Source organism: Erythrolamprus reginae, chromosome 13 (assembly GCF_031021105.1).
Source record: "Erythrolamprus reginae isolate rEryReg1 chromosome 13, rEryReg1.hap1, whole genome shotgun sequence".
In the NCBI taxonomy this organism is placed as follows: Eukaryota; Metazoa; Chordata; class Lepidosauria; order Squamata; family Dipsadidae; genus Erythrolamprus; species Erythrolamprus reginae.
Window position 1 is genome coordinate 3,525,091 of NC_091962.1, and position 27,794 is coordinate 3,552,884.

A 27,794-nucleotide genomic window follows, 5' to 3' on the forward strand; every position below is an offset into this window, starting at 1 on the left:
TATCAAAGGCTTTGCTGAAGTCCCGGTAGGCAATATCCACGGCACCAAGATAAGAGGGAGGAAGAGGAGATAGAATATACACCAAACGGTATGCTCTTAGGAATTTGGAAAAGACATTACTCCAAGCAAACAATTTTCCTTATGACACACATAATCACTGCAGTTAGAATATCATTGGCACAAATGTGAAAAGAACCGTTGTACATACCTGAACGGTCTTCTCGATGCACTGGAAGGAGAGTCCAACATGGGTAATTCACCAATCTTATTGGTAGAGACTGAGTTAATTTAAATATTTAAATATGAGGTAGTCACCGCCCCTTAGCAGCCCCCAATACCTCAGTTTTAAAAACGAAGCCAGTTTAAGGCAAACCTGTTTATTGAACAATAACCATATAACCTCATAACTGTGTAACTTGAATCCCCAAACTCCAGCGACCTGGCGAAACAACCATGCCGGGTGGGTTTGGACTCTCCTTCCAGTGCATCGAGAAGACCGTTCAGGTATGTACAACGGTTCTTCTCCACTGCATCTGGAAGGAGAGTCCAACATGGGATATGCCAAAGATTACTGCCCATGGGAGGGAAAAGGCTGAGCTACGGTCGCAGGAGTTGAACACACTTGCTGCAAAACCCGTCTCCCAAAGGAAGCTTCCGCTGAAGCCACTGAGTCCAGTTTGTAATGGCGTATAAAGGTGGTAGGAGACGCCCACGTAGCCGCCCTGCAAATGTCCTCTATGGACGCCTGAGTCCTCCAAGCCACTGAAGTGGCTGCACTTCTAGTGGAATGCGCTGTTACCCCGGTTGGTGGTACTTGAGACCGGGCTTTGTAAGCCTCCTCAATACAGTCTTTCAGCCAGCGACTGATGGATTTAGCTGACACTGCCAGACCCATTGATCGCTGACCAAAGGACACAAACAGCCGCTCAGATTTCCTGAAATGTCCAGTCCGTCTGATGTAGATTTTCAAGGCCCTCCGAACATCTACCTTGTGCCATCTCAGCTCGAGAGGGTGCTGTCCATGTGTGCAAAAGTCTGGCAACACTAACTCTTGAGCCCTATGAAACCCAGAGTTAACCTTGGGGATAAATGTAGGGTCTAACCTCAAAACTACCCGATCAGGGTGGAATATACATAAATCTGCACGCGTAGACAGGGCCGACAGCTCCGACACTCTGCGTGCCGACGTAATTGCCACTAAAAAGGCAGTCTTTAAGGAGAGCAATCGTACTGGAATAGTTCTCATCGGCTCGAAAGGAGGGGCTGTCAACGCCTTGAGTACCAGGGAAAGGTCCCACGTCGGGAATCTGTGTACTGGAGGCGCATGGGTGTTAATCGCGCCCTTAATAAAATCCCTAATCCAAGGATCTTGTGCGAGGGAGCGAGCATGGGGTACCCGGATGATGGTTGCCAGAGCAGCTAAATGCCTTTTCAAGGTATTCGGGGCTAACCCTTTCTCTATCCCTGACTGTAGGAATCGTAAGATTGACACAACCGAAGCCTCCCCCGGATTAAGGTGGTGATCCAAACAAAACTTACAGAAGGCCGCCCAAGTGGCCTGGTAGAGTCTTACCGTTGAAGGGCGACGTGCTGCCTGAATGGTGGATATAACCTCGTCTGGCAAGGCTTGCTGTCTCAGACCCGCCCTTTCAAGTGCCAGGCGGTCAGTTTGAACCACTGAGGGTCCGGATGGCAAACTGACCCCTGAACCAACACTACCTCGGAATCTGGAATCCTCCACGGGGGAGACACCGACAGGGCTACTAGGTCTGCAAACCAAGGCCGTCTCGGCCAATAGGGAGCCACCAAGATCATTTCCACCCCCTCCCGAATTGTCTTGTCTAATATCCTTTGAATAAGACACGTGGGGGGAAAGGCATACAGTAACCCCTGGGGCCATGGTGACCATAGGGCGTTGACCCCTTCCGCCCCTGGCGTCGGAAACCGGGAGAAAAACCTCTGTAATTGGGTGTTTGCTGGGGTTGCGAAGAGGTCCACCAATGGAAGACCAAATCGTAGCACTATCTGCTTGAAGAGTGCAGGGTCCAGCTGCCACTCCGAAGGATCCAGAGTGGACCTGCTCAGCCAGTCCGCCTGCACATTGCTGGTCCCGGCAATATGCTCCGCCGTCAGAGAGGCCAGATGAGATTCGGCCCAATCGAAGAGGTCCGTGGCTTGAGCCATGAGGCGATGAGATCTGGTACCTCCTTGATGGTTCAGGTGGGCTTTTGTGGCCACGTTGTCCGTCAGAACCAGGACATGCCTGTCCTGAACCCAGGGAGCGAAGGCCTGAAGGGCTAAGAAAACCGCTCTGAGTTCGAGAACGTTGATATTGACCTGGGTTAAGTCCTCCTGAGACCACAGGCCCTGAGCTATATGAGGCCCCATATGAGCGCCCCAGCCCGACAAGCTCGCGTCTGTTGTGATGATCACACGCTCGTGGCTGTGAAGAGGAGAACCCTGGATCAAAGCTGGGGACAACCACCATGCCAGCGACTGCTTGACTGAAGCTGGGAGTCGCACCTTTCGATGGGAGTGACTCACCTTGTCCCTCTGGGCCGGAAGGAGAAACCATTGGAGGCCCCTCATATGATGGCGAGCCCAAGGCACAATCCCTATGGCTGAGACCATAGTCCCTAGTACCTTGGACAATGTCGCCAACGGTATTTGCCTTTGTCGACGAAGGCTGGTTACCAATCTCCGTATATTGAGGACCCTCTCTGGTGTTAGCGAGACCGTGTCCTCTGCGGTGTCTATGATGGAGCCGAGGTGTTGGATTGATGTGGTGGGATGAAGATGGCTCTTCTCCACGTTGACCGTGTACCCGTGCCTCTCCAGAGTTTCCCGTGTGAGCGCCAGATGGTGTTGCGCTTGGACCATAGACTTGGACATAACGATTATGTCGTCCAAGTATGCCATAACTCTTATGGACTGGGCCCTTAGATGTGCTGTCAGAATGTCCATCAGCTTCGTAAATGTACGGGGAGCCGAAGATAGGCCGAACGGCATGGCACGGTACTGGTAGTGGACCCCGTTGAGACAAAACCTGAGGTACCGACGATGAGCTGGCCAAACCGGAACATGCAGGTAAGCCTCTTTGAGGTCGATAGAGGTGAGAAAATCGTTGTGCCGAACAGAGGCCAAAATCGACTGCAGGGAGTGCATGCGAAATCTGCGATACCGAATGAAGGTATTCAGGAGCTTTAGGTTTAATATCATCCTGAACCCCCCCGAAAACTTCGGCACTAGGAACACAACGGAATAAAATCCCGTGCCCTTGGCATGTTCGGGCACCTTCTCTATTGCTTGTATGTTGAGAAGGTGTGTTATCTCCAGTTGAAGATGACGTCTTTTGAGTGGGTCTCGCGTTAGCGGACAGGTGACAAACCGGTTTGGCGGGGGCTGCAAGAACTCCAGGCGCAGTCCTCTTGATATTGTGGCCCTTGCCCATTTGTCGGTGGAGGTAATCCTCCAGGAGGCACTGAAGCGTTGAAGTTTGCCTCCTATGGGCTGTAAGGGAGCCAAGTCATTTTGTGCGCCTGAAGCCACGTTGGTTCCCTCTAAAAGGACGCCTTGACTGCTGGTATCCTCTGGGCCTATCCTGAAAGGCCGCTCGGTCCCCTCTAAAGGTGGGTTGGCCATACTGATTTTGGGTGTATGACCTATTATTCTGACTAGCCGAGGAAGAGGAATCCCAACGAAAGGGCTGACGGCGAGCGTAAGGATTGGGTCTACGCTCCTGGCGCCGGTATGCTCTGGGGAGGGTCTTACGTTTGTCCTTATCCTCAATGAGGACAGGGTCCAAAGCCTCTCCAAAGAGCTTCTCCCCTTGGTATGGAGATGATGCCAGGTTCCACTTGGACTTCAGGTCCGCTGGCCAGCTCCTCAGCCAAAGGAGGCGTCTGGATGCAAGTGACGCCGCCATCCCTCTGGCCGAAAACTTTGCGGCATGGAGAGTTGCATCCGCTGAAAACTGCGCAGCTGCCAATAATTTACTGAGGTCCTGACGTAAGCGACCTTCTTCTGGACCTAGGCGGGCTTGCACCTCCTGCAACCACATTATGGAGGCCCTATTAAAAAATGAAGCTGCGGTCGCCGCCCTAAATGCCCAGCTTGCCATTTGATGGGATTTTCTTAGTAAAATTTCCGCCTTTCTATCCTCTGGTTTCAAGCTATCGCCCGTCTCAGATGGTACCAAGGCCTTAGATATCAAAGTCATTACCGGCTGGTCTATGGGCGGAAATTCCAGCAGCTTTTCCATGTCATCATCTAAAGTATAAAACTTCCTTTCGATGACCGAAGGGCCTTGAGCTGCTGCAGGCTGCTGCCATGGGCGCTTGATGCTTTGCCTGAATATGTCCGAGGATGGCACATGATCAGTCTCGGGTTGGGGCTCCTTGAATAATACTGCCGAAGGCTTAGGGTCATCTGAGGCCTCAGTAGCCTTGGTTGGACCCGGTAAATCTGCCACCTGCTTAGCTTTATGCAGCAGAATCTTGAAAAGGGGAGCCTTAAAGAGTCCAGCTGTCACCGGAGGATCAGGAGTTGTCTCATCATCCGAAAAGTCGTATTCTCTTTCGGCATCCTCTAGGGGTGACGGCTCCTCCATCCAGGACCCCATACCCGAGGGGGGCGGTGCAGCCCATAGGTTCCTGGGCTGTGCTGGCTGGGGGTGTTGGATATTCTGTTGCACCCCAGCTGCCATCCCTTGTGAGTAAACATCAGAAATGAGTCCCTGTAAGGCAGGGGACATCTGCTGCCAGGTATCTGGTTGCACATGCAGCCCAGCCGCAGTGGGCGTAAAGGTGGCAGAAGGGGCACTCTTCAATGAGTGGCTGGCAGACCCTGGCCTTGGTAGCTGAAGGCCAGATGGAGGAACAGCCTGAGGCATAAATGGGTGCTGCCTCTCTGGAGACCAATCTCTCTCTGATAATGTCTCTGAGGGTCTCAAAACAGAGAAGGCTGGTGGATCCCTGGCCTGCAATAAGGGAGAGACGGTTCTTGGAGCTAAGAGGGCTGCCTCCAGTTTCTGCTCCAACGCTTTAATGCGCCTCTCTGCCTCCTTGATTGAAGAAGAGGCTGTGGCCTTAGATTTTTCTTTGGACTTCCCCTTGCCTTTATCCTGAGGCAATACAATGGGGGAAGATGCTTTCTCTAAGGTTTTATCCTCCATTACTCACGGTTAACAGTTGTTCTATTATTAACAGAAGCTGCAGCACGCTGACAGATATAGCTGTCACTGAGCAAATGCACTCAAAATGGCGTTTTGGCACCTCAGAGCCTACGCCTGTGTCTGACAGGTTGGTCGCGCCCAGTGATTGGGCGGAGAGCAACCTTATACCCGCCTAAACAGGGCGGGGGTGGGCATCCGTTGCCTCAAAATGGCGTTCCCGCTCTTTTTTGCCGCCCTCGCCAACACAGGGAGCTTCCAGCAATTGATGCCCCCCCCACACAATTCGCTTTTTTGAGCCAGCCGATCCAAGCGGCTTCCCGGCTCTGTAAACGGCTTTTCGGCTTCGGCGGCAACGGCGGCGGCGTCAATCAAAAGCCGCCGAACAGCTGAGAGGCGCTGGCCGGGCGCCAAATCAAGCTGCCTTCATTCTCCGCGGCAATCCTGCAGTTCTTCATTGAAATTCTGCAGTCCAAGCTTCCCAGTGAGGGGGGCGGACCCCCTCACCTTCAGCTGACAGCCGGGTATGACCACTGAGGTCGGGGACCCTAGGCTGAGGTGCTCCTCGTTAGGCATGGTACCCACGGAGGGAAGGGAAGCTCGAGGAGATTAACGGTGGGGGTTATTCTGCCCGCGGAGGGCAGAGACCCCTTAATTTCCCTTTCAAGATTCACTGCACCTGCAATTAGAAAGGGGAGAAAAAACAGAAATTAAATAATTAATAATTAATATTAATATTATTATTATTATTATTATTATTATTATTACTATTAATGCTTCATCAGAGAAGCAAACTCAACAGTCTCTACACTAAGACTGAGTTTTTAAAACTGAGGTATTGGGGGCTGCTGAGGGGCGGTGACTACCTCATATTTAAATATTTAAATTAACTCAGTCTCTACCAATAAGATTGGTGAATTACCCATGTTGGACTCTCCTTCCAGATGCAGTGGAGAAAATGAACAGACCCCATCGAAAAGCTTAATTATTGACAAAATATATAGATGTGTAGACGATGGACGAAATGACAAACTCAATCAAGGGAATAAAATATAAAGAATCTAAAGAATTATGGCACAAATGGCACAAATGGATTCAAAACAAAAACTGAAAAGTAACAAAACAAAGTATTAGTATACAGTACTGTATATAGAAATAAAAATAAATACCTTGTAATATTAATGGAAATGAAATAAAAACATGGGACGAATGATTACTCTATTAAAGAAACTAAAAAAGAGAGAAAAAAACGTACACTTACTAATATCTCTCTTCCTTTTTTTTTCTTTTTCTCTCTTTTAATATTATGCTTTAACTATGATATCTATATTTGAATGCACATAATTTAACAAAGTATACAGAGAAATGAATGATATATTTAAAATGTAACGGAAACGGATTAAGATCTGTAAAAACAGAACAAAACATATGAGAAATATTCTTTTTAAAATCAATAAAGAAACTTTTAAAAAAAGAGGGAGGAAGAGGAAGTACAAAGGAAGGGGGGAGAGAGGGGAGAGAAGTAGGAAAGAAGGAGAGAGGGAGAAAGAACATAGAGGAACGAGAGGGGGATAGAGGGAGGAGAGCAATATGAAATATAGAAAGAAAGCAGTCAGGAGATAAAAGTCTAAAAGGATATACAGTGGTACCTCGACATACGAGTTTAATTCGTTCCAGACCCGAGCTCGTAAGTCGATCAACTCGCATCTCGAACGAATGCCTTTAGACTTTATTTTTCGCGCCGAGATAACCGGAAGCAAGGAGATTCTTGCGCCACCTAGCGGAAGCTCGGCTCGTATCCCGAATTTGAGCTCAGGTGTCGAACAGAAATTTCGCTCGCGTTGCGGCTCGTAACTTGGAATACTCGCATGTGGAGCAGCTCGTATCTAGAGGTACCACTGTACCATATTTTTTTCGGAGTATAAGACGCACCTTAGTTTTTGGGGAGGAAAATAGGGAAAAGAATCTGCTTACCAGTCCTTAGTCTGGTCAGCTTCAACACGTTATTTTATCCCCTGGTTAGGACTTTTAAAAAACTTTATTCAGAGAGAGTAACAATGAAAGAGATTTCAAGACAGTAAGTGCTAGGAACATTATCATCACCTGGAAAGAAACATTCAAAGCAAGTAGAGCAATGAAAAAAAACCACCCTGCAAAGATTTAGGTCTTAGAAAACATTCTTTGCAGAGAGTAACAATGAAAGAGCTTGCAAGCCAGTAAGAGCTGGGAACCTTGTTAGCACCTGGTTAGGGCTGGAAAGAAACTTATTTGGAGCAAGTGAGAGCAATGGAAAAACCCCTGCAAAGACTTAGGGCTTGGAAAACATTCTTTGCAGAGAGTAACAATGAAAGAGCTTGCAAGCCACTAAGAGCTGGGAACCTTGTTAGTACCTGGTTAGGGCTGGAAAGAAACTTATTCGGAGGAAGTGAGAGCAATGGAAAAACCCCTGCAAAGACTTAGGGCTTGGAAAACTTTATTCGCAGAGAGAAACAATGAAAGAGCCTGCAAGGTAAGAGCTGGGAAGATCGTTAGCAGCAAGTTAGGGTTGGTGTGTGTGTGTGTGTGTGTGTGTGTGTGTGTGTGTGTGTGTAAGTGTGTAAAGTTACATTCAGAGTATAAGACGCACCCAAATTATCAGCCTCTTTTAGGAAGGAAAATACAGTATGTTTATACTCCAAAAAATACAGTATGTTTATACTCCAAAAAATACAGTATGTTTATACTCCAAAAAATACAGTATGTTTATACGAAAAATACAGTATGTTTATACTCCGAAAAATACAGTATGTTTAGGGCATTGTGGACAAAAATGTATAATTATGGATGTTTATGTAAATTTGGTGAAAAAAAGATTGTTTGTTGGTGCACAACCACAAAGTGGGGGGGGGGGGGAACCCTCACTTTGTACAGTAGTTTCTCCATATGTTTCATTTAAATATATATATACAGTATATTTTAAAATTTTATATGGCCATCCAACTCACTCATGGTGATATCAGGTCTGGAAGGCATCTTGGGCACTGGATATTCAGGCCTGCCACATTTAATACTGTGGGAAACCAGGAGGGGGGAACTGTATGGAGCTGGGGAGATATGTAGTCATAATAACATTCCTTCCTCTGAGAGTCAAGGTCACTCCACCCTGCACCTGGATGGGTGTGACTGGGAGGCATCTCCAGTTGGGACGGTTCCTTCCTTCCTTCCTTCCTTCCTTCCTTCCTTCCTTCCTTCCTTCCTTCCTTCCTTCCTTCATTCATTCATTCATTCATTCATCTTATATGCCGATCAACTCCCAAAGGGCTCTGGACAGCTTCCAACAAGTAAAACAATTCTTAAAACAATGTAAGAGCATTAATTAAATACCACACTAAAACACATATACTCTTCCCAATCATTCACCATTCATGCGGGATCTGCAACCAATCAACAATTGTGCGGAAGGCCGGTAAGGTGGGGAGGATACGAATCTCCGGAGGCAGTTGGTTTCATAGGGCCGGAGCCACCACAGAGAAGGCTCTTCAGCCAAAATTGTTTGGCTAATGGAGGTCAATTCTGTGGGTTCTTATTGGTCGCTGGGAGGCATGAGGCAGAACGGGGTCCTGAAGTCCATCACAGGATTGGACCATGTGATGGACATGTGGGGGTGCTGGGGCAAGGGCTTGGACTTTCTTTTGGGTGGGGAAAACCCCGGAAGCTCTTCAGATTCGGGTTTTCCCAGATGTGCCAATGTGAGATCTCTAATAAAGTGGAACTTTTGAGGAAACTCACACCTCGGAGTCTTCTTTCATTGGGGGGTGTTACTTGGAACCCTGACTCCTGATGTCTCCTGATGTCTATGGACATTCTCAGTCCTCCAGGTCATGGTTTGTGCCAAAGGCAACTGGACTTCCTGGTTTTTCTTTGAAGATGTCTCACAATCATATCACAATCCTACTGACAAGATGGTGGGGAGAGTCAGAGAGTCTCCCCACCATCTTGTCGGTAGGATTGTGATATGAATGAAATGGGGTTGTGTGAATTTAAAAACTTGGATTTTTACATTAATTTTATAATTGAGCTAAGAATTGTTTGGTGTTGTTTTTTAAAAAAAATAAAATGTTGTGAGCCGCCCTGAGTCTTTGGAAAAGGGTGGTATTTAAGTCCAATAAATCAGAGGTAGGCAAAGTTGATTCCTCTATGACTTGTGGACTTCAACTCCCAGAATTCCTGAGCCCATCAGGCTAGCTCAGGAATTCTGGGAGTTGAAGTCCACATGACATAGAAGAGCCAACTTGGCCTAGCCCTACAATAAATAAATTAATAAAAACCAGGAATAATAATAATAATAATAATAATAATAATAACAACAACAATAATAACAATAATAATAATAATATATTATTGTTATTGTTGTTGTTGTTATTATTATTATTAATATTAATATTAATATTATTATTTATTAGATTTGTATGCCGCCCCTCTCCGCAGACTCGGGGCGGCTCACAACAGTGATAAAAACAATACATAATGACAAATCTAATAGTTAGAATCTAAAATAACAATAGTACATTTAAAAAGTCTAAAAAGCAAGGAACCCCAATATAAAAAACATACATACAGTCATATCATGCATAAAAACTACATAGGCAGAGGGAGATGTCTCAGTTCCCCCACGCTTGACGACAGAGGTGGGTTTTAAGGAGTTTACGAAAGGCAAGGAGGGTGGGGGCAGTTCTAATCTCTGGAGGGAGCTGATTCCAGAGGGTCAGAGCCGCCACAGAGAAGGCTCCTCCCCTGAGTCCCGCCAGACGACATTGTTTTGTCGACGGGACCCGTAGAAGACCAACTCTGTGGGACCTAACCGGCCGCTGGGATTCGTGTGGCAGAAGATGGTCTCGCAGATATCCTGGTCCGGTGACATGAAGGGCTTTATAGGTAACGACCAACACTTTGACCGGAAACTGATCGGCAACCAATGCAGACTGCGGAGTGTTGGTGTAACATGGGCATATTTGGGAAAGCCCATGACTGCTCTCGCAGCTGCATTCTGCACGATCTGAAGTTTCCGAACACTCTTCAAAGGTAGCCCCATATAGAGAGCATTACAGTAGTCGAGCCTCGAGGTGATTATTATTATTATTAATTAGATTTGAATGCCGCCCCTCTACGTAGACTCGGAGCGGCTCACAACAAAATAATAACAGTGTAACAAATCTAATATTAAAAGCATCTAAAGCCCACCATTAAAACCATACAACACAATCATGCCATGCGTAAACTATATAAGCCTGGGGTGTCTAGTTGCCTCTTGAAAAAAGCACCATAGAGTGACTCCGGGTCTCATTACCGAAATAAAAACCCAACACAAACTACGATAAACCCCTGCCCCTCAGCCGCACTCACCGGGCCAACCCTGTAAAGGTAAACACACCCAATCTCCTTGTTCTGTGGGCCCAGGTACATGGGGGCAGCCACCAGCAAGATGTCTGTGACGCCGTCCCCGTTCACGTCCACAGGGCAAACTTCGCCGCCAAAGTAGGAGCCAATCTGCGTGAGACAATGAAGACCAGGTCAACCGTGGCAGACAGTGATGGGCTGCCAAATTTTGTACTGCCACACTGTGGGTGTGGCTTATTTTGTGGGTGTGGCTTGGTGGTCATGTGACTGGGTAGGAGTAGCTTGCCAGCCATGTGACCAGGTGGGAGTGGCTTGACAATCATGTGACCGGGAGTTGCTTAACGATCAAGTAATTGAGTGGGAGTAGCTTACCGACCAAGATAAGTTTTCAAAATAGGTGCTTGGACTCTTTTTCAGTGGATTAAGTCCCATTATTTGAATAGCCGCAAAAAAGGGCAAATGGTAGACAGCGTTATTTGTTGAGGAGCACAGTCACATTTTCAGGCTTAGTACTGAACCCACAAGGTTCAGTATGATAACAGACTAGGCAAGTAGCTCGATTTTCTTTAATTGCTATAAAAGTTCAGCTCTAGATAATTATTTAAATGATTAAAGCAATTATGAGTAAAAACATACTATTGAATTATTTCCTTTTTTTAAAGTAATTAAGGATCATCCTAAGGTACTAGAGAAGGAAGGACAATAAAAAAAAAAACTATTAAGCATTCAATAAATAGTGCATAAACTTACTACCCCCACTTCATGTGTCATCCCCCCCCCCGGTGGGGGGCAGCAGCCCATTACTGCTGATAGAGTCACACAAGTTTTCCTGCCACTGTTGTTAAATTAGTTGTATGGTTGTAAAATGAATCTGGTTTACCCATTGGCGGGACCCAGGGGAAGAGCCTTCTCTGTGGCAGCCCCCAGCCCTCTGGAACCAACTCCCCCCAGAGATTAGAATTGCCCCCACCCTCCTTGCCTTTCGTAAACTACTTAAAACCCACCTCTGCCTCCAGGCATGGGGGAATTAAGATTTCTTCTCCCCCTAGGCCGTTACAATGGTATGCATGGTATGTGTGTTTGATTTTCTATATTAAGGGGTTTTAATTTGCTTTTAGTATTGGATTATTATTGTATATTGTCTATGATTGCTGTTAGCCGCCCCGAGTTTTCGGAGAGGGGCGGCTTATAAATCCAATAAAACTTGAAGCTTGAAACTTGATCGTCAGAAGGTTGCAAAAGGGAAAATCACATTATTGCAAACGTCATTACGTTATGGACCAGTTTTCAAATACCCAGTGGGGATGCTGCAACAGTCATTAAGTGTGAAAAAAGGTTGCTGTGCGGCCAAAGCCATTGATAGATTTGAAGACTTTGGCCTGCCACATATTATACTGTGGATTGCATTAGTACCGTGGGAATTTGGGAGAGGCTGTTGCATGAGAGAGGTAGAGATGTAGCCATAACAAATTCCTTCTAGATTATCAAGGTCATCCTTTGTTTGACACCTGCCCGGAAGTTGATGGGAGTAACGGATACGTTGGCACGAAGGAGACTTGTCGACGTGATGAACTTCTGAGTGTGGGAGCAAGGGAAATGAACTTTAAACTGGATGGTGAAATGCTCGTAGCTTTGGATTCGTGTTTCTCCCACATGTGCCAACATGGTTCTGTTAATAAATTGGAACTTGGAGGAATGCTGTGCCTCGGACTCTGATTTCGGATTTATTTATTTATTCATTTATTCATTCATTCATTCATTTATTGGATTTGTATGCCGCCCCTCTCCGTAGACTCGGGGCGGCTAACAACAGTAATAAAAACAGCATATAAAAATCCAATATTAAAACAGTTAAAACCCTTATTATAAAACCAAACATACATACAGACATATGTAAAGGCCTAGGGGGAAAAAGTATCTCAGTTCTCCCATGCCTGGCGGCAGAGGTGGGTTTTAAGAAGCTTACGAAAGGCAAGGAGGGTGGGGGCAATTCTAATCTCTGGGGGGAGTTGGTTCCAGAGGACCGGGGCCGCCACAGAGAAGGCTCTTCCCATGGGTCCCGCCAAGCTGGGATTCGTGCAACAGAAGGCGGTCCCTGAGATATTCTGGTCCGGTGCCATGAAGGGCTTTATAGGTCATAACCAAAACTTTGAATTGTGACCGGAAACTGATCGGCAACCAATGCAGACTGCGGAGTGTTGGTATAACATGGGCATATTTGGGGAAGCCCATGATTGCTCTCGCAGCTGCATTCTGCTATTTGGAACCCTGACAATAACCTGAATCTAAGGCTATCATCAGTAGATTTGGAGACTTTGGCCTGCCAGTTGCGTCAATTTGTTCCGTACCATTGCCACTTTTGTCACTAAGCAAATGGTCGTAAGACGAGGACCATGTATATCAACAGCCGGAAAAACCAGACACTTACAGAATATTCTAGAAACATAGACAAAGACAAATTCCTTGTGTTTCCAATCACACCTGGCCAATAAAGAGTTTTATTTGTAGAAACATAGAAGATTGACGGCAGAAAAAGACCTCGTGGTCCATCTAGTCTGCCCTTATACTATTTCCTGTATTTTATCTTAGGATGGATCTATGTTTATCCCAGGCATGTTTAAATTCAGTTACTGGGGATTTACCAACCACCTCTGCTGGAAGTTTGTTCCAAGCATCTACTACTCTTTCATTAAAATAATATTTTCTCAGGTTGCTTCCGATCTTTCCCCCAACTAACTTCAGATTGTGTCCCCTTGTTCTTGTGTTCACTTTCCTATTAAAAACACTTCCTTCCTGAACCTTATTTAACCCTTTGACATATTTAAATGCTTCGATCATGTCCCCCCTTTTCCTTCTGTCCTCCAGACTATACAGATTGAGTCCATGAAGTCTTTCCTGATACGTTTTATGCTTAAGGCCTTCCACCATTCTTGTAGCCCGTCTTTGGACCCGCTCAATTTGATCAATATCTTTTTGTAGGTGAGGTCTCCAGAACTGAACACAGTATTATTCCAAATGGGGTCTCACCAGCGCTCTATACAGCGGGTTCACAATCTCCTTCTTCCTGCTTGTTCTACCTCTAGCTATGCAGCCAAGTATTCCACTCGCTTTTCCTACCGCCTGACTGCACTGTTTCCCCCATTTTCACTACTCCTAAATCCTTCTCTTCCTAAGTTTTTGCTAACACAGAACTGCCAATACAATCTCACACACCTTTAATGCAGCAACACTCCTGGATGGTCAAAAAGAAAACCCCCCCTACACACAGAAGTCTTCTAGTCTCTCCGGCTTCTTTATTTATTCTTTATTTATTATTTAGATTTGTATGCTGCCCCTCTCCGCAGACTCGGGGCGGCTCACAGCAAGATACAACAATTTATGACAAATCCAAATATAATTTAAAATATTTTAAAAAGAACCCCATTTTACTAACAAACACACACACAAACATACCATGCATAAATTGTACATGCCCGGGGGAGATGTTTCAGTTCCCCCATGCCTGACGGCAAAGGTGGGTTTTAAGGAGTTTACGGAAGGCAGGGAGAGTAGGGGCAGTTCTAATCTCTGGGGGGAGTTGGTTCCAGAGAGTCGGGGCCGCCACAGAGAAGGCTCTTCCCCTGGGGCCCGCCAACCAACATTGTTTAGTTGACGGGACCCGGAGAAGGCCCACTCTGTGGGACCTAATCGGTCGCTGGGATTGTGCGGCAGAAGGCGGTCTCGGAGATATTCTGGTCCAGTGCCATGAAGGGCTTTAAAGGTCATAACCAACACTTTGAATTGTGACCGGAAATTGATCGGCAGCCAATGCAGACTGCGGAGTGATGGTGAAACATGGGCATACCTAGGTAAGCCCATGACTGCTCTCGCAGCTGCATTCTGCATGATCTGAAGTTTCCGAACACTTTTCAGAGGTAGCCCCATGTAGAGAGCATTACAGTAGTCAAACCTCGAGGTGATGAGGGCATGAGTGACTGTGAGCAATGAGTCCCAGTCCAGATAGGGCCGCAACTGTTATAGATGTGCCACGAACGACATTCACATCTTGCGAGTGACTTACTTGGTCTCCTGTCAGGGCCTGAGAGATGGACACGTCGCCATCCCCGTCCATCTCAAAGAGGATGACTTTCCCCTTGTGCTGGAAACGGGGGGCGCTGGCCAGGTAGAGCCTTCGGCCACTCCGGAGTCTGATTGAAGAGACGGTGTAGCCTGTGAAAGAGAAACAGAAAATTGCAACCTTCAGAAATTCTGGGCTTTCCCCATCCTGGACAGTGTTCGTTCTGCCTGGCCTCTAGCCACCCAAGAGCAAAGTAATAAATCAAGCTGTTGTGATTCAGCCTGAGGCTGCTCAGGGACCGGCTGTGTCTCTGCTGGCTCCATGCCCGGAGGAGGAGGACAGCGAAGAGGAGGGGGCTGAACAGTCGGACGGGGGAGAGGGAAATCAGGAATGGGATGAAGGAGAACAGCATGAGAGCCCCAGGGGGGGGGGGCTCTCCCCAGCCAGTAGCTTGGAGTCATTAGGTGATGAAGCACAAGCCGTCATTGACATGCGACAGAGACGTTCAGATCAGAGAAAGGAGCAATTAAATAAGTATTATCAGCACTGAATTAGGAACAGCTGGGCTTGGGTGTGGTCCTCCTTAGCAGGGTTTAAAAGGCAGGCAAGCCCTTGAAGCCATGTGGAGTGTTATCAGTTTGGAGTTGCGTTATCCTGTCTTGTTTCTGGCTTGTGGCCCAGCAGCTTTGGAAGACCCGTGGGAGGTGTAGGTCTGCTATCTACAGCCTCGGCTTGGCAGCAAGAATCCTGTATTGCTGCATGGACTTTTGCCTTCGTGGATATATCTGAAGATACAGCATTTTCCTGTTTGTAAGGACATTTCCTGTTACCTGTGTTTTTCTTGAATTTTATAAAACTGCCTTTGCCTTTTACCAGTGTGTCTGGCTTCTCTTTTTGGGTTGGTATTGGCTTCTGGAGTGACCCAGACGGAACACAAACAAAGTAATAAAGCTTCTCAGAGACGGGGGCCGAACACCGTTGGGAACGGAGGGTTAAGTTAGCTCACACCTTCGTCCTGACCTCCTGCCGTTTTCCTTACCCAAATAGGCCGCGTGGTTGTTCTGCTTTCGCGGGAACTCTCTTGCAAAAGCTTCCCGTGGGGGGATGATGCGCCCTGACCGGCCCTCCTTGAGCACAGCCCCGTCCCAGTCGTAGGCCCCCACCATCCCAAAGAGGATTCCGTCCTACCAGGAGAGAAGCAGCGACAACAGGAATAGCACTTAGACTTATATACCGCTTCGTAGTGCTTTTGCAGCCCTCTCTAAGCGGTTTACAGAGTCAGCCTCTTGCCCCCAACAATCTGGGTCCTCATTTGACCCACCTCAGAAGGATGGAAGGCTGAGTCAACCAGAAGGAAGGAGGGAGGGAGTAAGGGAAGAGAAGGAGGAAGGGAGGGAGGAAGGGAGAGAGGGAGGGAGGGGAAGGGAAGGGAAGAGGAGGAAGGAATGAAGGAAGGAAGGAGAAGGGAAGAGAAGAGAAGAAGGAAGGAAGGAAAGGAAGGAAGGAGAAGGGAAGAGAAGGAAGAAAGGAAGGAAGGAAGGGGAAGGGAAGAGAAGAGAAGAAGGAAGAAAGGAAGGAAGGAAGGGAAGAGAAGAGGAGGAAGGAAGGAAGGAGAAGGGAAGAGAAGAGAAGAAGGAAGGAAGGAAGGAAAGAAGGGAAGGGAAGGGAAGAGGAGGAAGGAAGGAAGGGGAAGGGAAGCGAAGGAGGAAGGAAGGAAGGAAGGAAGGAAGGAAGACATGTGCAGTGTCATTTTTTTAAAAAATGCCCCCCAAAAAGCCAAAAATAAGAGGGAAACACGCGCAGTGCCAGAAATTTGCCTTCTGCACATGTTCAGAAGTTCCCAAGGTACAGATATATATATATATATTTGGAATAGTCTATTTGCAAGTGGGTGGACCCGCCTGGAGATGGATAGAGGAGCCATGTCTCGGTTTGTAAGACCATTGGAAATACAGTGTTCCCTCGATTTTTGCGGGGGATGCGTTCCGAGACCGCCCGCGAAAGTCGAATTTCCGCGAAGTAGAGATGTGGAAGTAAATACACGATTTTTGGCTATGGACAGTATCACAAGCCTTCCCTTAATACTTTAAACCCCCAAATTACCATTCCCCATTCCCTTAACAACCATTTACTCACCATTATTACTGGTACTCACCATTGAATAAGACACTTAGTGATCCTGATATTTATAAACATAATTATTTTTTTAACAATAATAATTTATTTTTTTTGTTATTTGTTTGCAAAAATTATTAGTTTGGCGATGACGTATGACGTCACCATGCAGGAAAAACCGTGGTGTAGAAAAAAAACCGCGAAGTATTTTTCAATTAATATTTTTTGAAAAACCGTGGTATAGGCCAGTGATTTTCAACCTTTTTTGAGCCTCTGCACATTTTTTATATTTACAAAACCATGGGGCACATTGGGGGGGGGGGGGGGCAACTAAAAAAAGTTTGGACAAAAAAATTCTCAATCTTCCTCCCTTTCGCTCTATTTCTCTCTCCCTCTTTCTCTCCCTCTTTTTTTCTCTCTCTCTCCATCCCTTTCTTTCTCTCCCTTCTTTCCTCTTTTTTGCTCTTTCTCTCTCCCTCCCTATTTCCCTCTATGTCTTTCTCTCTCTCTCTCTTGCTTTCTTTCTCTCTTGTTCTCTTTCTCTCTCTCTCTCTTGCTTTCTTTCTCTCTCTTTTGCTTTCTTTCTCTCTCTTGCTTGCTTTCTCTCTTGTTCTCTTTCTCTCTCTCTCTCTTGCTTTCTTTCTCTCTCTTGCTTTCTTTCTCTCTTGTTTTCTTTCTCTCTCTCTTGCTCTTTCTTTCTCTCTCTTTTGCTTTCTTTCTCTCTCTTGCTTGCTTTCTCTCTTGTTTTCTTTCTCTCTCTCTCTTTTGCTTTCTTTCTCTCTGAGCTTCGCGGCACACCTGACCATGTCTCGCGGCACACTAGTGTGCCACGGCACACTGGTTGAAAAACACTGGTATAGGCTATTCGCGAAGTTCGAAACCGCAAAAATCGAGGGAACACTGTATATGTTTTCACATGGTCTTAGGTGACTCCTGTGAAAGGGTCATTCGACCCCTCCAGGGGGCCGCGACCCACAGGTTGAGAACCGCTGTGGCTTAGATTGATGTACCGCTTCACCTTGGAAAACGAGAGAAGCCCGTTTTGTCTCCTACCTCTAGCAGGTGGGTGGAGAAGCCAACCTGGGACATTTCAAGCTCAAAAGAGTTATACTCGCGGGACCCTGTTTTAAAAAAAAAGAGAAAGTGAGATATGTCACCTTCTTGATATCAACACATTACTGCAGGCCAGTTTATCAGAAAACGGGGATGAATAGAAAGAAGACTTTGGATATTCCTGTGACAGGTGTCTCCCTCTCCTCTCCTCTTCTCCCCTCCCCTCCTATTCTATTTTCTTCAACCAGAATTACTAGAATGGAAACTGTGCTAGAGTTACATATACAGTGGTACCTCATCTTACGAACGCCTCTTCTAACGAACTTTTCAAGATACGAACCCGGTGTTTAAGATTTTTTTGCCTCTTCTTCCGAACTATTTTCACCTTACGAACCCAAGCAGCTGCTGCTGGGATGAAGGGGTTTCTTTTTTCCCCCTTTTTTGAAGAAAGAAAAGGGAGGGGCAGCTTGGAGGAGTAAAGATTTTGCATGCTTGCAAAGGCACTGAAACGGTGTCTTTTGAAGAAAGAAAAGGGAGGGGCAGCTTGGAGGAGTAAATATTTTGCATGCTTGCAAAAGCACTGAAACGGTGCCTTTTTAAGAAAGAAAAGGGAGGGGCAGCTTGGAGGAGTAAAGATTTTGCATGCTTGCAAAGGCACTGAAACGGTGTCTTTTTAAGAAAGAAAAGGGAGGGGCAGCTTGGAGGAGTAAAGATTTTGCAGACAACAACATGCTTGCAAAGGCACTGAAACGGTGTCTTTTTAAGAAAGAAAAGGGAGGGGCAGCTTGGAGGAGTAAAGATTTTGCATGCTTGCAAAGCCACTGAAACGGTGTCTTTTTAAGAAAGAAAAGGGAGGGGCAGCTTGGAGGAGTAAAGATTTTGCATGCTTGCAAAGGCACTGAAACGGTGTCTTTTGAAGAAAGAAAAGGGAGGGGCAGCTTGGAGGAGTAAAGATTTTGCATGCTTGCAAAGGCACTGAAACGGTGTCTTTTGAAGAAAGAAAAGGGAGGGGCAGCTTGGAGGAGTAAAGATTTTGCATGCTTGCAAAGGCACTGAAACTGTGCCTTTTGAAAAAAGAAAAGGGAGGGGCGCCCCCCTTGCCTTCCTTCCTTCCCACTCACCCTTTAGCCTAGCCTTGCTTCTTCCACCCGCCCCCTTTAGCTGCTCCTCCCTGCCCTCTGTTTGCCTCCCTTCTAAAGTTTGGGATTTTCCTGAAGGATTTGCACACATTATTTGCTTTTACATTGATTCCTATGGGAAACATTGTTTCATCTTACGAACTTTTCACCTTACGAACCTCCTCCTGGAACCAATTAAGTTCGTATGATGAGGTACCACTGTACTCCAGCAATGGTTACTTACCAGTAGTGATATTAATTTTTTTTTAAAAAACTACCGGTTCTGTGGGTGTGGCTTGCTGGGTGGGTGTAGCATGTGGTCACGTGACTGGGTGGGTTTGGCTGCGGCCGGTTGGGTCCCACAGAGTTGGCTTTCTCCAGGTCCCGTCAACTAGACAATGTTGATTGGTGGGACCTAGGGGAAGAGCCTTCTCTGTGGCGGCCCCGGCCCTCTGGAATCAACTCCCCTCGGAGATTCGTACCGCCCCCATCCTCCCAGTCCTCCCTAAGGCCCTGAAAGCGCATTTCTGCCAAGAGGCTTGGGGCCCCGGCCTACAAGTGAAGTGTGATATGAATGTGGATGATTGGTTTATTAATATATAAGGTTTTAGAATTTAACTTAGAGTTTAACTCTAAACTTAATTTAGAGTCCTCGGAGAGGGGCGGCATACAAATCTAATAAATTATTATTATTATTATTATTATTATTATTATTATTATTATCATCATCATTATCTTCGGAGAGGGGCAGCATACAAATCTAAGTAATAAATAAATAAATAATAAATAATAAATAAATTATCATTATCATTATCATCTTAAGTTAGATTTCTATGTGTTCTATGTATTGAGATTTTTAAGAATATTTAATATTAGATTTCTTCATGTTTTTGTATTTGTTTACTGTGAGCTGCCCTGAGTCCCAGAACGAGGGTGGCATAGAAACCTGATTAATAAATAATAAATACATAAATAAATTCAATGTCACTCACGTCAAAGGGTGCCTCGCCTGGCCCCTCCCCTCCCAGCCATTCTTTGTCACACTCAATCTCAACGTAACAGAATGTCCGAGTGGGAAGAGACCTTTGTAGGTCTTCTAGTCAAACCCCCTGCTCAGGCAGAAGACCTTATAGTAGTGATGGGCTCCTATGGGTACGGTCAGGTACGCAGCACCAGTAGGAAAAAATTTTCTTTCTTTCTTTTATTCTTTCTTTCTTTCTTTCTTTCTTTCTTTCTTTTTCTTTCTTTCTTTCTTTCTTTCTTATTTACTTATTTACTTACTTACTTACTTACTTACTTACTTACTTACTTACTTACTTACTTACTTACTTACTTACTTACTTACTTACTTATTAGATTTGTATGCCGCCCCTCCCCTCTGTGCTCTGGGTACGCTTTTTCTATTGCAGTAAATGAGGTTGAATGTGTATAATTTTAGAAGAGCTGTGTGTGCTTGTGTGTGTGTGTACACACACATACAGTTTCTATAGTAGATTATGTATATTTTTGTGTGCCTGTGTGTAATATGTATGTTCACATATTGCATACATAGATAGAATTAAAGAGTATATTTTGGATATTCAGCAATAGTAAATAGAGAGGGAAATTGTATGTCTTTGAGGCAAGGAGAAGCCAGACACCCTAACTCTAACCCTTGGTCAGGTTGGCCACCTTTAAGCCAGTCACTAGTGTTGGGCGAACCCAACGAAGTTCGGGTTCGGCACACGAATTTTTTTTTAAATTCGGGTTCGGCACCCAACCCCGAACTTTTGCCGAACTTTCGAGTTCGGCACTCGGGAAAGCGCCAGGAAGCGATGCCGCCCAGCTGTCACCTTCCGGAACAGTCGGGGCGCTTCCCGGCGCTCTCCCGAACCCGAACTTTCGCGAACTTCCGGGTTCGGCATTCAGGAGACCACCGAGAAGCGCCCCAACTGTTCCAGAGGTGAAAGCTGGGCGGCGGCGCTTCCCAGAACAGCCGGGGACCTGTCGGCCGGTCGGGAGGCGCAAAAGGAGGTGGGGAATCCCACGAGGGAATTCCAGGGGCGGAGCTTTGACGTCAGTGAGAGGTCCTCCCTTGAGTCCCCGTTTCAGGACGTCTCATGATCATCAAGCCATTCCCCACCTGGTCCCATGGCCGGCAAGCCACACCCACAAAATAAGCCATGCCCACAGTATGGTAGTAAACATTTTTGCAGCCCTTCACTGCCTTACACCAGGGATAGGCAAAGTTGGCTCTTCTATGACATGTGGACTTCAACTCCCAGAGTTCCTGAGCTACCATATTTGGCTCAGGAATTGTGGGAGTTGAAGTCCACAAGTCATAGAGGAGCCGACTTTGCCTACCGCTGCCTTATATCATTTCCAGACAAATGGGGTTCCCCTCCCCTCCCCCAGAGTTCCTTTCCCAGCACCTTCCAGGCTGAAGATCCGATCTCCTAAGGAGTCCACAATATCATTGAGGGCTGCCTCGTCGGTCACGTTGAAGAAGTACTTCTCATCGGGGTCGCTGGCAATGTATTTAATTTCGTTGATGAACGAGTTGGGGTCTTTCTTCCGGCGGATATAGTGGCCCAAGACCTGCGGTGGAAACAGAGACATTGTTTCAGGACTTCTGGTGGCAAGATAAAAATGTCCTTCTGGGTTCGGTTCGAAGTGGGGAAAAAAGACACAGGAAATACGGCGGTGGCTTGGAAAGATGGTTTAATGGTGGACAGAAGGACCACATGGTTTGAGGTCCTGTGGAAAAGAGGGATTGCATGCCTTGAGGATGTTGAAGAAGAAACGAGCTTTTATACCCTCTATTGGGTCCCACCTGCAGTCTCCTGTTCCTACGGTATGTAAGAAATCCATTTCTTTCTTTCTTTCTTTCTTTCTTTCTTTCTTTTTCTTTTGTTCTTTCTCTATATTTCTTTCCTTCCTTCCTTCCTTCCTTTCTTCTTTTTCTCTCTCTTCTCTCTTTTCCTTCCGTCCTTCTCTTTTTCTTTCTCTTTCTTCTTTTCTTTTCCTCTCTCTTTCTCTTTTTTCCTTTCCTTTCCTTTCTCTTTCCCTTTCCTTTCTCTTCTTTTCCTTACCTTTCTTCCTCCCTTTCTTCCTTCCTTTCCTTTCTCTTTTTCTTTCCTTTCCTTTCCTTTCTCTTTTCCTTTCCCTCCCTCCCTCCTTCCTTCCTTTCCTTTCTCTTTTCCCTTCCTTCCTTCCTTTCCTTTCCTTTCCTATCTCTTTTCCTTTCCCTCCCTTCCTTCCTTTCCTTTCTCTTTTCCTTCCTTCCATCCTTCTTTCCTTCCTTTCCTTTCTCTTTTCCTTTCCTTTCTCTTTTCCTTCCTTCCCTTCCCTTTCTCTTTTCTTTCCCTTCCCTCCCCTTTCCACAGATACTTTCTGCACGATGCTTTCTTTCAGATCCAAAATACCCGACGTTGAAGTCCACAATCACAAAAGAAAGTTGCGATCAAATTGCTGGCTAAAGTAAACACAATTTAATTTAAAACTATATCGGACCTCTCTTCCCTCTCCTCATCTACGCCCTGTGTGTTCGTCCCTCCATCTGCTGACACCACTTACCGCGATGGCGTAACGCGTCACGTTCCGTTTCTCGCACTCCTCCAGAGCATCTTCAAGCTCTTCTCCATCATGGGACTCCCCGTCGGTGAGCACGATCATCAGCTTGGTAGCCCCTTCTCTGCCCCCTCTTTCCGGACTGAAGGCCTCTGTGCTGTGGGTAGAAGCTGCTGTGAGTGATCCTTGTCAGCCTCAGGAAATGTCTGTTTCTGAAGATGATGAACCAAGGGGGGCGTTTGCCCAATGTCCGCCTGCTGCACCAATTGCGGCCCTATTTGAACCGGGAGTCACTGCTCACAGTCACTCATGCCCTCATCACCTCGAGGTTCGACTACTGTAACGCTCTCTACATGGGGCTACCTTTGAAGAGTGTTCGGAAACTTCAGATTGTGCAGAATGCAGCTGCGAGAGCGATCATGGGCTTCCCTAAATATGCCCATGTCACACCAACATTCTGCAGTCTGCATTGGTTGCCGATCGGTTTCCGGTGACAATTCAAAGTGTTGGTTATGACCTATAAAGCCCTTCATGGCATCGCGCCAGAATATCTCTGGGACCATCTTCTGCCGCACGAATCCCAGCGACTGGTTAGGTCCCACAGAGTTGGCCTTCTCCGGGTCCCGTCGACTAAACAATGTCGTCTGGCGGGACCCAGGGGAAGAGCCTTCTCTGTGGCGGCCCTGACCCTCTGGAACCAGCTCCCCCCAGAGATCAGAGTTGCCCCCACCCTCCTTGCCTTTCGTAAGCTCCTTAAAACCCACCTCTGTCGTCAGGCATGGGGAAATTGAGATATTCCCTTCCCCCTAGGATTACAAAATTTATGCATGGTATGTTTGTATGTATGATTGGTTTCTTAAATTGGGGTTTTTTAAATTACTTTTAATATTAGATTTGTTTATATTGTTTTTTACTGTCGTTAGCCGCCCCGAGGCTGGGGAGAGGGGCAGCATACAAATCTAATAAATAAATAAATAAATAAACAAACAAACAAACAAACAAACAAACAAACTCTTTAGTTTATCAGATGAACAGGGAGACGGGAGTAAAGTTGACAGCAATTTAGAAGTGCCTCAGAGGGCTGAAATTATAGTGGAAAGAGATGAGTTATTACTCATTGAGTGGTTAGATGAAAAAATTTAGAAGAAAAATAAGAAGAAAAGAAGTAGTTTAAGGTAAGATGTATTACAGTGATCCCTCGTTTTTCGTGGGGGATGCATTCCAAAACCACCCGTGAAGAAATAATTTCCGTGAAGTAGAGGAAAGATATTTTTTTATGTATTTAACGAGTGTTTGGACTTTTAAAACCCACCCTTTGCATGAAACAGTCATTCTATAACGCTTCTCAGCTGGAACTACATGTGATATCCTACCAGTTTCTTTAGTAGAGTACCGTAGTACTGTAGAAGAATTTTATGAATTTTTAATGGATTTGAAATTTTCAATGGATTTAATGGATTGAAGCCCCCTTTGAAAACCCGTGAAGTGGCGAATCCGCAAAAGATGAACCGTGAAGTAGCGAGGGATTACTGTAATCTATATTTTAGTGCAGTTCACATTTTAGTAGCTCTGTGCATTTGTATACGTCACTTCCAGGAGTAACCGGAAAAGAAGGGTATGTTCTGACAACTGATTGAAAAAGTATGATAGATGGTATATCTGGGTTGCAAAAAATAAATTAAAATAAAATAAAACTAAAATTAAAAGAAATTAGGAACCCCAAATCTAAATTTAGAGACAATAAATTTAATTATCATCAACAAATATTAACAAATTATAGCACCATTATACCATTGAAGAAAAAAGGATATATGATCGATATAATGATAAGGGGATTATAAGATTGTATTTATGTATTAAATGTATAACAATTGTTAAAAGGAAGATTTCCCTTTGTAAATTAGACGTAAGCTGCACATAAATTACGCTACTCTTCGAGTAGTGCCAATTGTAAATAATGATACCAAATATGTTATGTATAAAGCAGGATGCTTTATTTTTTTTCTTTTTCTTATCTTGTTGGCCCTTGTTGTGTATTTTTAATGTAGATATTTAATAAAACTTTTTTCAAAAAAAAGAAAGAAAAAGTATGGTATGAGTTTCAGTAGCGTCCTGAAAAGAAAACAGTAAGTAATCATGAGAGACTGATAAAAATGAGTTAGAAGCAGCTTCGTGAAAGATCTGATTTGTGCCGGGAAGAATTTGCTTAAAGTAAAGATTTATAGCCTGTTATCTCCAAGCTATTTGGAATGGTATGTTAATGGGGTCATAAAGAGATTAGCTCCCAGCCAATAGAGATATTCAAGCTGCTTGCTTGATTGATACCAGAATATATTCCCTGTATGTTTGAACTGTTGAAGAAGAATAAAGATATTGATGTTTTGAAGATCGAGTCTTTGGACAATTTGTGGGAAAAGTAGTCGTTCTTAGAACAGAAGCCAGAAAGAAACTGCGACTTTGGGCAAAAGTTCTTCTCTCTGACAAAGCCATACCCAAGTCCTGGGCTAGAACTCGCAAAGCCCACAGATCTGGTTTACCGAATGTGACAAGTTGCCTCGGTAAAATCTGAACAATTGAAATTCTGCTGGTATGGGGAAAAAAACCCTTCGTGCAGCAAAGGACAGAATCTCTCAGCTGAGGACAAACCATCGTGCACGCATCTAATTTCACAATGTTGAAACTTTGAACAAATTTATCTTTCAAAAATTGCACTTCTTCACATTTGGTAATGCGGTTTCAAAATTTTAGCTTGCTCTATCATCTATCTATCTATCTATCTATCTATCTATCTATCTATCTATCTATCTATCTATCTATCTATCTATCTATCATCTATCTATCTATCTATCTAATGTATGTATCTATCTATCTATCTATCTATCTATCTATCTATCTATCTATCTATCTAATCTATCTATCTATCTATCTATCTATCTAATCTATCTATCTATCTATCTATCTATCTATCTATCTATCTATCTATCTATCTATCTATCTATCTATCCTATCTATCTATCTATCTATCTATCTATCTATCTATCTATCTATCTATCTATCTATCTATCTATCTATCTATCTATCTAATGTATCTATCTATCTATCTGCTGACACCACTTACCGCGATGGCGTATCTATCTAATCTATCTAATCTATCTAATCTATCTAATCTATCTATCTATCTATCTATCTATCTATCTATCTATCTATCTATCTATCTATCTATCTAATCTATCTATCCAATCTATCTATCTATCTATCTATCTATCTATCTATCTATCTATCTATCTATCTATCTAATGTATCTAATGTATCTATCTATCTATCTATCTATCTATCTATCTATCTATCTATCTATCTGCTGACACCACTTACCGCGATGGCGTAGCTATCTATCTAATCTATCTAATCTATCTATCTATCTATCTATCTATCTATCTATCTATCTATCTATCTATCTATCTATCTATCTATCTATCTGTTTGAATCAGCCTATCTATCTATCTATATCTATCTATCTATCTATCTATCTATCTATCTATCTATCTATCTATCTATCTATCTATCTATCTATCTATCTATCTATCTATCTATAGAAACATAGAAACATAGAAGTCTGACGGCAGAAAAAGACCTCATGGTCCATCTAGTCTGCCCTTATACTATTTTCTGTATTTTATCTTAGGATGGATATATGTTTATCCCAGGCATGTTTAAATTCAGTTACTGTGGATTTATCTACCACGTCTGCTGGAAGTTTGTTCCAAGGATCTACTACTCTTTCAGTAAAATAATATTTTCTCATGTTGCTTTTGATTTTCCCCCCAACTAACTTCAGATTGTGTCCCCTTTTTCTTGTGTTCACTTTCCTATTAAAAACACTTCCCTCCTGGACCTTATTTAACCCTTTAATATATTTAAATGTTTCGATCATGTCCCCCCTTTTCCTTCTGTCCTCCAGACTATACAGATTGAGTTCATTAAGTCTTTCCTGATACGTTTTATGCTTAAGACCTTCCACCATTCTTGTAGCCCGTCTTTGGACCCGTTCAATTTTGTCAATATCTTTTTGTAGGTGAGGTCTCCAGAACTGAACACAGTATTCCAAATGTGGTCTCACCAGCATTCTATATAGTGGGATCATAATCTCCCTCTTCCTGCTTGTTATACCTCTAGCTATGCAGCCAAGCATCCTACTTGCTTTCCCTACCGCCTGACTGCACTGTTCACCCATTTTGAGACTGTCAGAAATCACTACCCCTATCTACTCTATCTATCTATCTATCTATCTATCTATCTATCTATCTATCTATCTATCTATCTATCTATCTATCTATCTGTTTGAATCAGCCTTCCATCCTTTTGAGGTGGGTCAAATGAGGACCCAGATTGTTGGGGACAAGAGGCTGACTCTGTAAACCACTTAGAGAGGGCTGTGAAAGCACTTGAAGCAGTATATGTCTAAATGTTACAGCTACTAGTACTGTTGTTATTGTTCTATCTATCTATCTATCTATCTATCTATCTATCTATCTATCTATCTATCCATCTATCCATCCATCCATCCATCCATCCATCCATCCATCCGTCATTTACTGCCCATCTTCCTCACAGAGGGGCTATACATTATGAAAAAGTCTATGGTCAATGGGAAGGAAGGAAGGAAGGAGAAAGGAAGAGGAAGGAAGAAGAGAAAGGAAGGAAGGAAAAGGAAGAAGGAAGGAAGAAGGAAGAAAGAGGGAAGAGAAAGGGAGAAAGGAAGGAAGAAGGAAGAGAAAGGAAGGAAGGAGAAAGGAAGAGGAAGGAAGAAGAGAAAGGAAGGAAGAAGGAAGAGAAAGGAAGGAAGGAGAAAGGAAGAGGAAGGAAGAAGAGAAAGGAAGGAAGAAAAGGAAGAAGGAAGAAGGAAGGAAGAAGGAAGAGAAAGGAAGGAAGGAAGGAAGGGGAAGGAAGGAAGGGGAAGGAAGGAGCAAGCTTTATATTGGGAAAATTGCTTGTATATTGGGCAAGATCCAAGAAGCTCCTTGGATGAGAAGCCAAATGTCTTCAAAGAAACAGCAGAAAGTCCAATTGCCTCTTGACAAAAGCACCTTTGGAACAACCATGACCTGGAGGACGGAGAATCCCCATAGAGACATTCCCGCCTTCTCTTTCGCCTCCCAGCACCTACCAGGCCTTGTGGATGGCGGAAGCCGTCCGGGTTTCGAGCCCTTCCTGCCGGCTGATATTTTGGGCCGCTTCGATGACTTCCTCTGCCGTCTTGTAATCCTTCAGCGTCCATTCATGAACCGCAACTTCGCTGTACTGCAAGACCCCAACCTGTGAAGCCAAGAGGAGAAGAGCCCTCTTGAGTCTTTGGAAG

General features: G+C 44.8%; 1 protein-coding gene across 1 annotated transcript in view; it reads right to left on the minus strand.

Annotated features, from left to right (window-relative positions):
• Positions 1 to 27,794, minus strand: part of ITGA10 (integrin subunit alpha 10) — a 134,917-nt gene that overhangs the window by 47,202 nt on the left and 59,921 nt on the right. The window contains exons 7-13 of the mRNA XM_070766676.1: positions 27,603 to 27,751; positions 22,445 to 22,595; positions 21,301 to 21,466; positions 17,772 to 17,839; positions 15,643 to 15,787; positions 14,607 to 14,755; positions 10,553 to 10,696 (exon numbers count right to left, since the gene is read on the minus strand). Of these exons, the coding sequence (XP_070622777.1) occupies positions 10,553 to 10,696; positions 14,607 to 14,755; positions 15,643 to 15,787; positions 17,772 to 17,839; positions 21,301 to 21,466; positions 22,445 to 22,595; positions 27,603 to 27,751 (972 nt within the window). The remainder of the gene's footprint in view (positions 1 to 10,552; positions 10,697 to 14,606; positions 14,756 to 15,642; positions 15,788 to 17,771; positions 17,840 to 21,300; positions 21,467 to 22,444; positions 22,596 to 27,602; positions 27,752 to 27,794) is intronic.